Source organism: Cervus elaphus, chromosome 1 (assembly GCF_910594005.1).
Source record: "Cervus elaphus chromosome 1, mCerEla1.1, whole genome shotgun sequence".
Lineage (NCBI taxonomy): Eukaryota > Metazoa > Chordata > Mammalia > Artiodactyla > Cervidae > Cervus > Cervus elaphus.
In genome coordinates, this window is record NC_057815.1 from 59,545,991 (window position 1) to 59,558,939 (window position 12,949).

The 12,949-nt window shown below is 40.7% G+C and overlaps 1 protein-coding gene and 1 pseudogene across 1 annotated transcript; one reads left to right on the top strand and one right to left on the bottom strand.

Annotated features, from left to right (window-relative positions):
* Window positions 1–9,095: 9,095 nt before the first annotated feature.
* On the top strand, window positions 9,096–10,114 carry LOC122695049 (olfactory receptor 10A4-like). Its single transcript, XM_043904529.1, has one exon. It carries the CDS (start codon window positions 9,143–9,145, stop codon window positions 10,088–10,090), a length of 948 nt encoding a protein of 315 aa, XP_043760464.1. The 5' UTR covers window positions 9,096–9,142; the 3' UTR covers window positions 10,091–10,114.
* A 1,342-nt stretch (window positions 10,115–11,456) lies between these two features.
* LOC122695078 lies at window positions 11,457–12,403 on the bottom strand (annotated as a pseudogene).
* Window positions 12,404–12,949: the final 546 nt, after the last annotated feature.

The window sequence follows — 12,949 nt, forward strand, 5'->3', positions numbered from 1 at the left end:
ATGTTGAGGTTGGTCAAATGGTACAAACTCAGTTTTAAATAATTAAGTTCTGGGGATCAAAGGTACCGCATAGTTACTCTAGTTAACAATACTGTGTTATATACTTGAAAGTTGCTAAGAGAGAAGATCTTAAATATTTTCACCATACACACATAAATATACAGCTAATTATGTGAAGTAATGGGCCTGTTAACTAACTCTATTATACTCATTTCACAATATACACATATATCAAATCATTACATTATACACCTTAAACTTACACAATGTTCTATGTCAATTATATCTCAATGAATCTGGAAAAAAAATAAAGAGTACTGGTATGCTCCTCTAGTCTCTGTCTGGTGGAAACCTTGGAGAATAGACAGACCACTGAGTTTTGTTCCTTTTCTCTTGTAGCCTCACAAGTGCAGGAGAAGTTGAGGCTGCAGTAAAAACCTTCCTCCAAGGAAGGTTTCATGCAGAATCTTTATGAGATTTTGTACTCTTGGGAACCCCTCAAATCTCATACCTGTCAGAAAGTGAACCTATGATTTCTCCTGAAGAAGAGGAAGTATTGGGGGAAGTCACTTCCAAGAGTAAACAGCAGGGACCAGGGAGCCCTGAGACCCAGCCTGGAATCCTCTAGAGTGAATGGCACAGGCCCAGCCCAGAGCTTCTCTGGAGTGACTAACGCTGCCCAGCTCAGACTGATTTACAGCTGCTGGCCCATCGTAGCTACCCACAGTGTCCAAGACACTGGGACAAAGCTTCTTTGAGAATGTGACAAGGCGAACCCGACTTCACCAGCAGTGTGGACCAGGACAAGTGCAAGCAGAGTGTCTTTGGAATGACTGGTACAGACACAGTACAGGACTTTTCTGAAGTGGCTTGCACAGACATCACCACAATTTAGAACTCCCCTGATGTCACCCATTCAGACATAATCCAAAGCTGTTCTAGAGCAACTGACACAAACCAGGGCTTCTCTTCAATGTGAAACAGACAAACCTCTCACAGGAGGTAAGTGAAGGATGAGAAGGCAGGGCACAAACTTGAAATCTCCTGTAAAGAGGATGATGGCTCACCACCAAGAAAGGTGTCCTTTTTGACACATTTCTGAGAGATAAGAAAGGTGATCAGAAATCTCAAGTAAAACACATGGGGTTTTATAGAATTTGACAAAAGAAGTAGGACAAAGGGAATCTGCTAAAGAATAGGTAACAGTGATAAAATGTGTATTGTGCTTTAGACTGTTCAAAGTGTTTGCACATGAATCATCTCATTTCATACCCACAACCACCCTGTCAGGTAGGTAGGGCATTTATAATAACTGACATTTTATGATTGGAAAGAAACATAACTCAAAAAATGTCAGGTCAGTAGCTTTGTGTCTCACATCTAAAACAAATAATAACTGGAACTTTAGCTCCCCCCAGATCCTTGCCATGATAACTATGTGGTCTCAAACTACCACATATGTGGTAGTTTCACAAAGTTCTCTTAGGTGTGTTAACTACTTCTTCCTTGTTGAAACAAAACAGAATCTCCAAGATGTCATCCCTGAAAGGAGACAATCTGGATAGAGACATAGCTGGCCACACAACCTCAACTGAGAGGAATAGGATTTCAAGTTTCTTTATAATGTCCCCTTCCCCTAAGAAAGGGACTCTCTTCCCCTCTATCACCCCTTTCTTACTTTCAGGGAGAAAACAATATTAAAAACAGAAGAGAAAGGTGAAAGACGTGAAAGAGAAAGAGAAGGAAGTCTAGGTCAAAAGAAAGAAAGTTATGACCAACCTAGACAGCATATGAAAAAGCAGAGACATTACTTTGTCAACAAAAGTATGTCTAGTCAAGGCTGTGGTTTTTCCAGTGGTCATGTATGGATGTGAGAGTTGGACTATAAAGAAAGCTGAGCATTGAAGAATCGATGCTTTTGAACTGTGGTGTTTGAAAAGACTCTTGAGAGTCCCTTGGCCTGCAAGGAGATCCAACCACTCCATCCTAAAGGAAATCAGTGCTGGGTGTTCATTGGTAGGACTGATTTTGAAGCTGAAACTCCAATACTTTGGCTACCTGATGTGAAGAGCTGACTCATTTGAAAAGACCCTGATGCTGGGAAAGATTGAGGGCAGGAGGATAAGTGGACGACCAGGATAAGATGGCTGGATGGCATCACCGACTCAATGGACATGGGTTTGGGTGGACTCCGGGAGTTGGTGATGGACAGGGAGGCTTGGCGTGCTATGGTTCATAAGGTCACAAAGAGTCAGACATGACTGAGTGACTGAACTGCACTGAACTGATAGAGAAAGATCAAGGCAAATGACAGAATACATGACTGAACACTGTGGGAGGGAGGCAGACACAAAGCCAGGACTCCTGCTTTCATATTGTGTTTTGTGCAGCCCCAGGGTCCTAAGAAGAGGCATGAGGGGGCCATTTCAGTGGCCAGGAGAAAAGTGAAGCCAAGCAAATGGGTCTTTTAGCTCTGGTCCCTGCCCTAGTTCATCCTCATTCAACTCAAGTCTTGAGGGTCCTGAAAGACTTAGTTTGAAAGAAAAGGGAAGGAGCTCCTCTGCTTTAAAAGTCAGAAAAACTACTGTTATGCATATGTAAGTTCCCTCAGCTTCATTAACCAAGTATTCAGAAATTCTTTTCGATAGCTTCTGAATTTGGAGCCCGAGAACCTTTTCTTTTCTGGACTCTTGTCACATACTATCTAGTGTCTAAGTAGTGTCATCAGGAAATTCTCAAACTGTTTGCAGCAGTATTCCTCTGGTTTCAACTGTCATACAACTTGGCCACACCTCATTGGATTGCTTTCTATCTGCCTAACACTGCTTTACCAAAAGTTTGGATTTAGACGCTTCTTGTAACTATAGAAACTGTAGTGTATATTTTTATACATGTATATATAAATTATTTAATGGGCTTCTCTGGTAGCTCAGCTGGTAAAGAATCCACCTGCAATGCAGGAGACCCTGGTTCAATTCCTGGGACAGGAAGATCCGCTGGAGAAGTGATAGGCTACCCACTCCAGTATTCTTGGGCTTCTCTGGTGGCTCAGCTGGTAAAGAGTCTGCCTGCAGAGTGGAAGACCTGGGTTCAATCCCTGGGTTGGAAAGATCCCCTGGAGAAGGGAATGGTTACCCACTCCAATATTCTTGCCTGGAGAATTCCATGGAGAGAGGAGCCTGGAGGACTATAGTCCATGGAGTTACAAAGAGTCAGACATGACTGACTAACACACATATTATATATAACATCAATAATAATAATGACTAATAATTCAAATGTTTTATAATTTTACATTTATTTCCATACCTCTTCAGTTCAGTTCAGTTGCTCAGTTGTGTCAGACTCTTCACGACCCCATGGACTGCAGCACACCAAGTTTCCTTGTCCATCACCAACTCCCAGAGCTTGCTCAAACTCATGTCCATTGAGTCGGTGATACCATCCAACCATCTCACCCACTGTCATCCCCTTCTCTTCCTGCCTTCAATCCTTCCCAGCATTAGGGTCTTTTCCAGTGAGTCAGTTCTTCTCATCAGGTGACTAATATATAGAGCTTCAGCTTCAGCATCAGTCCTTCCAATGAATATTCAGGACTGATTTCCTTTACAATTGACTGGTTTGATCTCCTTGCAGTCCAAGAAACTCTCGAGTCTTCTCCAACACCACAGTTCAAAAGCATCAATACTTCAATGCTCAGCTTTCTATATGGTCCAACTCTCACATCCTTACATGACTACTGGAAAAACCATAGCTTTGACTAGACAGACCTTTGTTGGCAAAGTAATGTCTCTGCTTTTTAATATACTGTCTAGGTTGGTCATAGATTTTCTTCCAAGGAGCAAGCTTCTTATAATTTCATGGCTGCAGTCACCATCTGCAGTGATTTTGGAGTCCAAGAAAATAAAATCTGTCATTGTTTCCATTGTTTTCCCATCTATGTGCCAGGAAGTGATGGGGCTGGATTCCATGATCTTCATTTTTTGAATGTTGAGTTTTAAGCCAGTTTTTTCTCTCTCTTCTTTCATTTCCATCAAGAGGCTCTTTAGCTTCTCTTTGCCTTCTGTCATAAGGGTGGTGTCATCTGTATATCTGAGGCTATTGATATTTCTCCTGGCAGTGTTGATTCTAGCGTATGCTTCATCCAGCCTGGCATTTCGCATGATGTACTATCCATGTAAATTAAATAAGCAGAGTGATAATATACAGCCTTAACGTACTCCTTTCCCAATTTGGAACCAGTCCGTTGTTCCATGTCTGGTTCTAACTGTTGCTTCTTGACCTGTATATAGATTTCTCAGGAGGCAGGTAAGGTAGCCTCATATTCCTGTCTCTTTAAGAATTTTCCACAGTTTTCTGTGATCCACAGAGTCAAACACTTTGGTGTAGTCAGTATAGCAAAAGTAGACATTTCTCTGGAACTCCCTTGCTTTTTCTATCCAATGGATGTTGGAAATTTGATCTCTGGTTCCTCTGGCTTTTCTAAATCCAGCTTGAACACCTGGAAGTTCTTGGTTCACGTACTGTTGAAGCCTGACTTGGAGAATTTTGAGCATTACTTTGCTAGTGTGTGAGATGAGTGCAATTGTTCAGTGGTTTGAACTTTCTTTGGCATTGCCTTTCTTTGGGATTGGAATGAAAACTGACCTTTTCCAGTCCTGTGGCCACTGCTGAGTTTTCCAAGTTTGCTGGCGTATTGAGTGCAGCACCTTAACAGCATCATCTTTCAGGATTTGAAATAGCTCAACTCGAATTCCATCACCTCCACTGGCTTTGTTTGTAGTGATGCTTCCTAAGGTCCATTTGACTTCACATTCCAGGATGTCTGGCTCTAGGTGAGTGATCACACCCCCACACCGTATCTCTTACCAGCTAATAATTTGAAACATTGTTAAAAGGATTTTTACAAATACCAAAAAAGATAGTGATGAGTTTAATCCAGCATTGAATCCCTGAGAATTTCATGACAGAGAGCTCCATTAACTTTTTAAGTTATTAGTGCACATGGACATGTTCAGTTGCTCAGTCTTTGGACTCTTTGCAAACTTATGGACTGTAGACTGCCAGGCTCCTCTGTTCATGGGGATTCTCTAGGCAAGAACACTGGAGTGGGTTGCCATTCCCTTATCCAGGGGATCTTCCCAACCTAGGGATTAAACCCAGGTCTCCCCATTGCAGGCAGATTCTTTACCATCTTAGCCACCAGGTGACCCCAAGATATTAAGCCAATTAATTGATGGCATTAAGATAAATGCTAACTACTCATTCAGCAAACATTTACTGTTACTTTGTGGGTACTAGATAATGTAATGTGGATATAGTGATGGATACATTTTGGTTTGTGGCTTAAAGAAGTGTACAATTTGCAGGCAAGGACACATATAATTGTGACACAAAGCCATTATTATTATAAGAGTATTTTAAAATCCTGGAGGAACACAGGGAAAGAGTAATTAGTTACATCCAGTTAGGTGTGGGAATGATCAGAAAAGGTTTTATTAGGAACTTGACATTCAACTTTGGGTTAAAAAATAAGTATTTATACGGTTTACCTGTGTTTCACCTAAGGCATTTGATGAACTTTTTATGAGACCTTTGTTACTATTTTAAAGAGATTCATTCCAGATGAGAACATATAACTATGTTTATTTATACCCAACCATGTCCGAAATGATTTAAAGGCATTGATGAAAATATAAAGTAGCTTTGCTATTTGTTTAAAGAGTAGACATTAAAAATTAGTTTCCAACCATTTGGGAATAAGCCTTAAGTTACGTGCCCTAGAGTCTTGGCTCTGTCCTAAGAAATATTTTGATTAAATATGTGAGTGAATCAGACTTTTATGGCACACTAAGTAATGCAATGCTGTTATAATGGAGTAAAACTTTAAAAGTGTCTTCTCAGTACACAGCAAAAATAAAAATGAACAAAACAAATATAACTTGGAAGATAAAATCTAATCTTCAGCTAGGAAACACACACACACACACACACACACACAGAGGCCTTATATAACTATTAGTTCACCTAGAGATCCAATAGTATCATCAACCTGCTTTGAAAAAAGTTAAACCTTAGGCTACATTAATTATTAAGCACTTAGAGTTAAGAACTCTGCTAGTGGCAAAAGATACAATGGCGAATGAATACATTTGTCCTCGTGATGTTAATAATTATATAACATAAATAGATGCACACATACACAATTATAAAGATGCTCTAATAACAGTTTACATCAAGTGTTAAAAGAGTAAAAGAATAATCCCTTGATCTGTCCAAAGGAGGACAGGGAAACTTCACACAGAAAATGATGTTGCCACTGAGACTTGAAAAATTAGCAGAAAGTTATACATAGTTGCAGGAAGAGGTCCCCAGAGTAGAGAGCCACAGGCAGAAAGGCCAGGAGAGGTGAGAGAAAACCATGTGTGCACAGAACAGAAAGTATTTTGGTGTGACTAGAGCATCAGCTCTGTAGGGGGTTTCAAACTGGAAAAATAAGCAGAAATCAGAGAAAAAGACCTTTTAAGAATTTTACTTATTCCAAGAACAGTAAGGAGTGACTGAAAGAGAGTTAGCAGGTAAATAACTTTGTTCGAGCCGCTGTCAGATCACATACAAGTCAAGAATGGATTGAAGAGAATGAGATAGAGTTGAGTTCCCATAAGAGTCTAGGCCAGGGGAAATAAGAGCCAGAACCTAAAGCCATGGTGATAGAGATGGAGAAGGTGATGCTGAATCAGTGTTTAGGAAGAAAAATAATCAAGTTTGGGGGATGAATGAAGAATTTTTAACCCAGTTCCTGGGCACACAGCCAGGTGGCATCATTTCCTGAAATGAGGTAGATAAAAGTGGGAAGCAGGGGGTGGCGAGGTTGGGCAGGAGGAAGATATGCCTCACCAGTCTTTACACCTAAGGCTGTACTGTTGCTGGATGCAGTCTTGTGTCTAAATTCCTTATGAATGTGGCTCACTGTGCCTACACACTGCCATATAGGCATTTCCCTAATTATTTTCATATCTGCTTCATTCTTCAATTAATAACAAATTACTGGGTATCTGCCTTGCAAGGTGTTGGGATAAAAAGTTGAATAACACAATTTCTGCTCTCAAGGAATCTACCCCATAGAATATGAGATGGAGACATATATTCATGATTATTCTAAGATAAGGACTGTGAAAGAGGTATTTCAGGTCTGCAGTGGTGCAGAACCTTGAAATGTTCTGCCCTCCTAGAAGTAATCTTGCTTCTTTTCTCCTTTGTTACCATCCTATGCCGAGTGCTCCAGCTTAGTCTCACCTGTGAGATCAGATTCATTTCCATTCTCAGAGAGGGGTTGAAAGTGCCACCTAACAGGCAAGCCCATGGTTTGGAGTCAGATGCCAACACTTGCTGGCTGCCTAACTTTAGGAAAATTACTCCCTTCTCTGGGCCTCAGATTCCTTGGATGTAAAGTGAAACTAGTAATAGTCCCTTCATCTTCTGGTAGTTCTGAAACAACCATAACACTTGCAAAACACTCATAGTACTGTCTAGTATTGACTTGGTGCCCTATAAATGTTCGTTTTTACTATGAAAATAAATAATATTTCAAAAAAGTTTCTATAAAGTAAGTGATGCCCAGCTTGAGATTTTTTAAATGACAGGAATCAGGAAAAAAATTTTAAAAGACTCTTTCTCACTATTTTTGCTCTTTACCTCCCTCTGTCTTTCACCACCTTGTCTTCATGTCTTGCACCTGCTCAGGACTTTACTCAAAAATCATCTTCTCAGTGAGACCTTCTGTGACACGCCCCACACCCTAAATCCTGTCTTCTCCACTGCTTTATTCTTCTCATCATCTAACATAATAAACATTCTATTCATATAACTTAATATAACACACATTTCCTGTTAAAAATTGAGTTATATGAGGGTGGAGATTTTTGTTTGCTTAATTTACTAGTATATTATTTTCAATATCTAGAGCAATCTCTGGCACACTAAAGATAATCAATATTTATGGAATAAATTATTTTTTTCTCTTAGGGATTGAAAATAAAAGGCTGCAGTGATTTTGGGCAATAGATTATATAAGAAGTAGATTTTAGAAGGTAGATCTAGTTTTAAATCATTATAATTGTAATGATTAGCATTCACTGAGTGTGTGTTATAGGCCAGTCACCATGCTATGTGCTTTAGATTTATTCCTTCATTTAATTTTGTAGCCATCAAAAAAACTTTCAGAGTTCCAATTTTAAAGTTTAGTTATTGATACAATAGTGAAACCGTCTGATTCTTTTTCACAGGATTTAACATTATTAGTCACACTTGTACACTTGATTTGGTCTTTATTAATGTGTAAAATTTGTTTCATGTTTCCTGAGAGTCAAGACTCAAGATGACCAGTAGAAGCTAATGAAAGGGTTCATACATAACATACCTGGATGCTCCCTATGGTCTGACAGTATTTTGAGTCTATGTTCTCTTTGTCTGATCACATATAGCCACATGCAGGGTATTTAGTCCTGTGATTAAGATAAGCCTTAGGTCCTATATTATTCATCTTGTTTAAACTACAATTGTCTGAGTTTAGAAATGATTACTCCAGTATACTGAACTCTTCCCAAGTATGAGCTGCTCCAAATTGGGACTCATTCAGGTTTCCTCCTGAGGGATCATTGATAATGGTAACTCACTTTCCTTGACTTTCTCCTTCCCTCCTTCATTTTGCAGAAAACACGCCCTCACCACCTTTCTGTGCATTAAGACCCTGCTCTTCAGAAATGGTTGGCCTGGCTTCTATTTTGGCACTACTGACTGTTGAAGAGAGATAGGATAGAAGCACAAAAATGAAGCTGTGACTTTGGCCATCCTCTATTGAGTAAAGAAAAGTCAGGACATGTATAGATATACATGGTATGCCTCAGTTCAGTCTGAAAAAAAAAATTGTTGATATTCTTAGAAAAAAAAAAGTGAATCCCACAGTCAGACTTGTTTTTAACATTGGAAAGTATAGCTGTTTGAGCTTCAACAATAATAACAAGAGGATGAAGAATGAGGCCATGAGAATTCCCCTTTCTAAGGGTGTAATAGAGTCTGAATGACATATGGAGACTGCCACCTTCCTGGAGTGTGACTGTCCAATGAAATCCTGAGCAGAGGAATGATGTGGGGAAACTGGACAGTTGTCAGTGAGTTTGTTCTTGTGAGCTTCTCATCCCTGTCCTCTCAGCTACAAGCTCTGTTGTTTCTCCTTTTTTTGACCATTTACCTTGTTACCCTGATGGGAAATGTCCTCATAATCCTGGTGACTACAGCTGACTCTGCCCTCCAAAGTCCTATGTACTTCTTCCTCAGGAACTTGTCTTTCCTGGAGATAGGTTTCAACTTGATTATTGTGCCCAAGATGCTGGGGACCCTGATCATCCAGGACACAACCATCTCCTTCCTTGGCTGTGCTACCCAGATGTACTTCTTCTTCTTCTTTGGAGCTGCTGAGTGCTGCCTGCTGGCCACCATGGCGTATGACCGCTACGTGGCCATCTGTGACCCTTTGCGCTATCCAGTCATCATGGGTCGCAGAGCCTGTGGCCAGCTGGCAGCTGCCTCCTGGTTCTCAGGATTCCCAGTGGCTACTGTGCAAACCACATGGATTTTCAGCTTCCCTTTTTGTGGCCCCAACAGGGTGAACCACTTCTTCTGTGACAGCCCCCCTGTGATCGCACTGGTCTGTGCTGATACCTCTCTGTTTGAACTGGAAGCTCTAACAGCTACTGTCCTATTCATCCTCTTCCCTTTCTTGTTGATCCTGACATCCTATGTCCGCATCCTCTCCACTATCTTCAGGATGCCCTCAGCCGAGGGGAAGCACAAGGCCTTCTCCACCTGCTCCTCCCACCTGCTGGTTGTCTCCCTCTTCTACAGCACTGCCATCCTCACATACTTTCGACCCCGGTCCAGCAACTCTCCTGAGAGCAAGAAGCTGTTGTCACTCTCCTACACCGTGGTGACTCCCATGTTGAACCCCATCATCTACAGCTTGAGGAATACTGAAGTAAAGGCTGCACTAAGGCGGGCCATCCGCAGGACCCTGGGCTTTCAGAAACTATGACTGACTTAGATGGAAACTGAGGGGATGGAACACATAGACAAAGGAAAGAAAAGCAAGGTCCTCAAATATGTCTTTGGTTTCTATTCTTTCCAAGAGCCACAGTATACACACTGGGACTTTGGACTTTCCACTGGGATCCACTAATGAATGAAAGAACATGAGTGATGCAATAAAGAACTTCAGCAGGCCCAGTATTCTCTGGGTCTGGGGTACTGATGTCTCTGAGGATGCTATATTAGTTTACACAGATTAGCAGTCTGATGGTTGACAACTTCATTACTTTTTGTCATTTCTTATTTGCTTTAACTTTTCTTGAACTTCTCCATGTCATTTTATACTTTTATGCTTTGTTTTCTTTTGTATGTCCAAAAACTCCACCAGTAACTTTCAAAGATCTTTCTGTTTAGGAGATAAATTAATGATAATTGTGACAATAAATAGTAGAGTTTGCTTCATTCCTTCACTCACTTTTTTTTCAAAATCTTTGGGTTTAAAATCAAACTTTCAAAAATTTAAGAACTCAAAATGTCAACAAATTTTTATTCAGCATATGTCAGACCTTATTTAGACCCTGAAGACACATGGGTGAATAAAACAAATTTCGTGCCTCATGGAATTTTTATTCTAGTGAGAAAGAGAGAAAATAAAATGATGCTTTAAATCCTCCATTTGCTTGTGAAGTACCCATGTTTAGAAGGGTACGATTTGAGGACTTCCTCTGCTACCATAATTGGTCTGTGCCTCATATGGGGAAAACTAATTCACTACATGGAAATCTGCCTTAATCTCAAACTATCCACCCTGGATATGGGAGTTGCTTGACAGAAAGGGTGTAAAAGAATCCCAAGTTAAATAGATGTTGACAGATTATGGAAACTACTATGAATAATCCAAAGAATTTTTGTTTCTAGATTTTTGGGGGGGTAATGTCATTATGATTGGATGGAATCAACTGTCCTTCTTAAGCTTGCATATCCCTCAACAAATTTTGCTGCCCCTTTATGACTTTGTCAGTGAACATATTTCAATTCTAGTCTCTTGGCAAAGAGCAGACTTGGGACATGGGCACCGTAGCTTTGTGCAAAGTATTCATAAGAATTTATTGATAATTCATTGATATATTTATTGATATAAAATGGGAGTGTTTCTTGGGTGATTTTTTAAAAAGACCAACCAGAAGGAAGCAGAGCATCCTTCCTAATACTCCATGAATTATTGTCCTTCTTCTTCTACAGAGGGAGTGCTGGGTAAAGGATGGCACGTGGGTCCACAGACAAGTACCAAGGATGAAAGTTACCACATTCCAGTCTTGCAGAGGCACCTACTCAGCCAGCCTTAGAAGTAGACAACCAGGAGGATCTTGGTGTCAGTGGAAAACTCCAAACCTGCATGGGAAATTCCTTGTGGCCACTTTCCTCAGAGCTCCCTTCACATCCTTGTTCCTCAGGCTGTAGATGAGGGGATTAAGCATGGGGGTCACCATTGCATAGAACACAGATACCAGCTTTTCCTGTTCTTTGTAAGACTTTGGTGTCATGTAGGTGACAATTCCTGACCCATAAAAAAGGATGACCACCATGAGATGGGAGCCACAGGTTGAGAATGCCTTAAGCTTGTCCTCAGTTGACCTCATCCTGACCACAGTCACTATGATGCGGCCATAGGATACCAGGATTAGAGAAACCGGTATGAGGAGAATCACAATCCCCATGAGGAAAATGACCATCTCTGAAGTGTGGGTGTCTGTGGATGCCAGGATCAAAATTGCAGGGGCCTCACAATAGAAATGAGCAATATTATTGCTGCCTTGGTAGGGCAGCCTTAGTGTGAAGGTGGTGTCCACCACAGACACCAGAATGCCACTGGTCCATGATCCTGCAGCCAGCTGGATGCACACCCTCCAGGTCATGGTGCTAGGGTAATGCAGAGGGTTGCAGATAGCCACCTGTCGATCACAGGCCATCACCGCCAACAGGGCACACTGTGTACACCCGAAAACGAGGAATAGTACAAGCTGAGCTGCACAGCGTGTGAATGAAATCACTTTCCTTCTGGAGAGCAGGTGGGCTAGGGCTTGAGGAACGATGTTGGTAGAGAAACAGAGGCCAGCCAGAGACAGATTGCAGAGAAAAAAATACATGGGTGTGTGAAGCTGAGAGTCAGCCTGAATAAGGAACATGAGAAGCAGATTTCCAAGCACGGTGACCAGGTAGACACCCAGGAATAAGGTGAAGAGCAGCTGTTGGGTGCTTGGTCATCAGAGAGTCCCAGAAGGAGGAATTCTGTCACCTGCGTCTGATTTGTCTGTCTCATGGTTTTATCAGTGTGAAGTCACTATACAGTATATATAGGTGGGTATAGCCTATAACATTATACAATTCCGAGCTGGAAGGCTTAGAAATCGCCCCCAGTCATACCAACCATTTTAAGAATCCCCTTTGTTAGGCTGTTAGAAGATGACTATACTGCTTTTTTGGAATGTTTTCAATGTTACAAAACTTAATACTTCATAAGATGGTACATTCATTTCCAGTGTCATCTGACAAGCATATGGTAGATCAAAAGAATCATCTTCATCATCTTCTCTATCTGAACATCATACTTCTAATGATAAAAACAATAGATTGAATTCACCTGTAAAGTCATGAAATTTAATTTCTCTTTATTATCAGCAAAAACATTTGACTCTTATTTTGCTCTTGTGACACCTCCCCCATCTCATGATGGTGTAGATACTTTTTTTTAGTTTTTCCAACATACAAATCTTCCTATTGTTTCTTCCCTGAAAAAAAAAAATGTCACTCACCAAGGTATAAGAAAAAGAAACAAAATACCTTGTAGAATTGATATTTTTTCCTT

What these genes read in the sequence shown, in the direction of transcription:
- LOC122695049 (XM_043904529.1), top strand. Translation starts at nt 9,143, where the DNA reads ATGATGTGGGGAAACTGGACAGTTGTCAGTGAGTTTGTTCTTGTGAGC.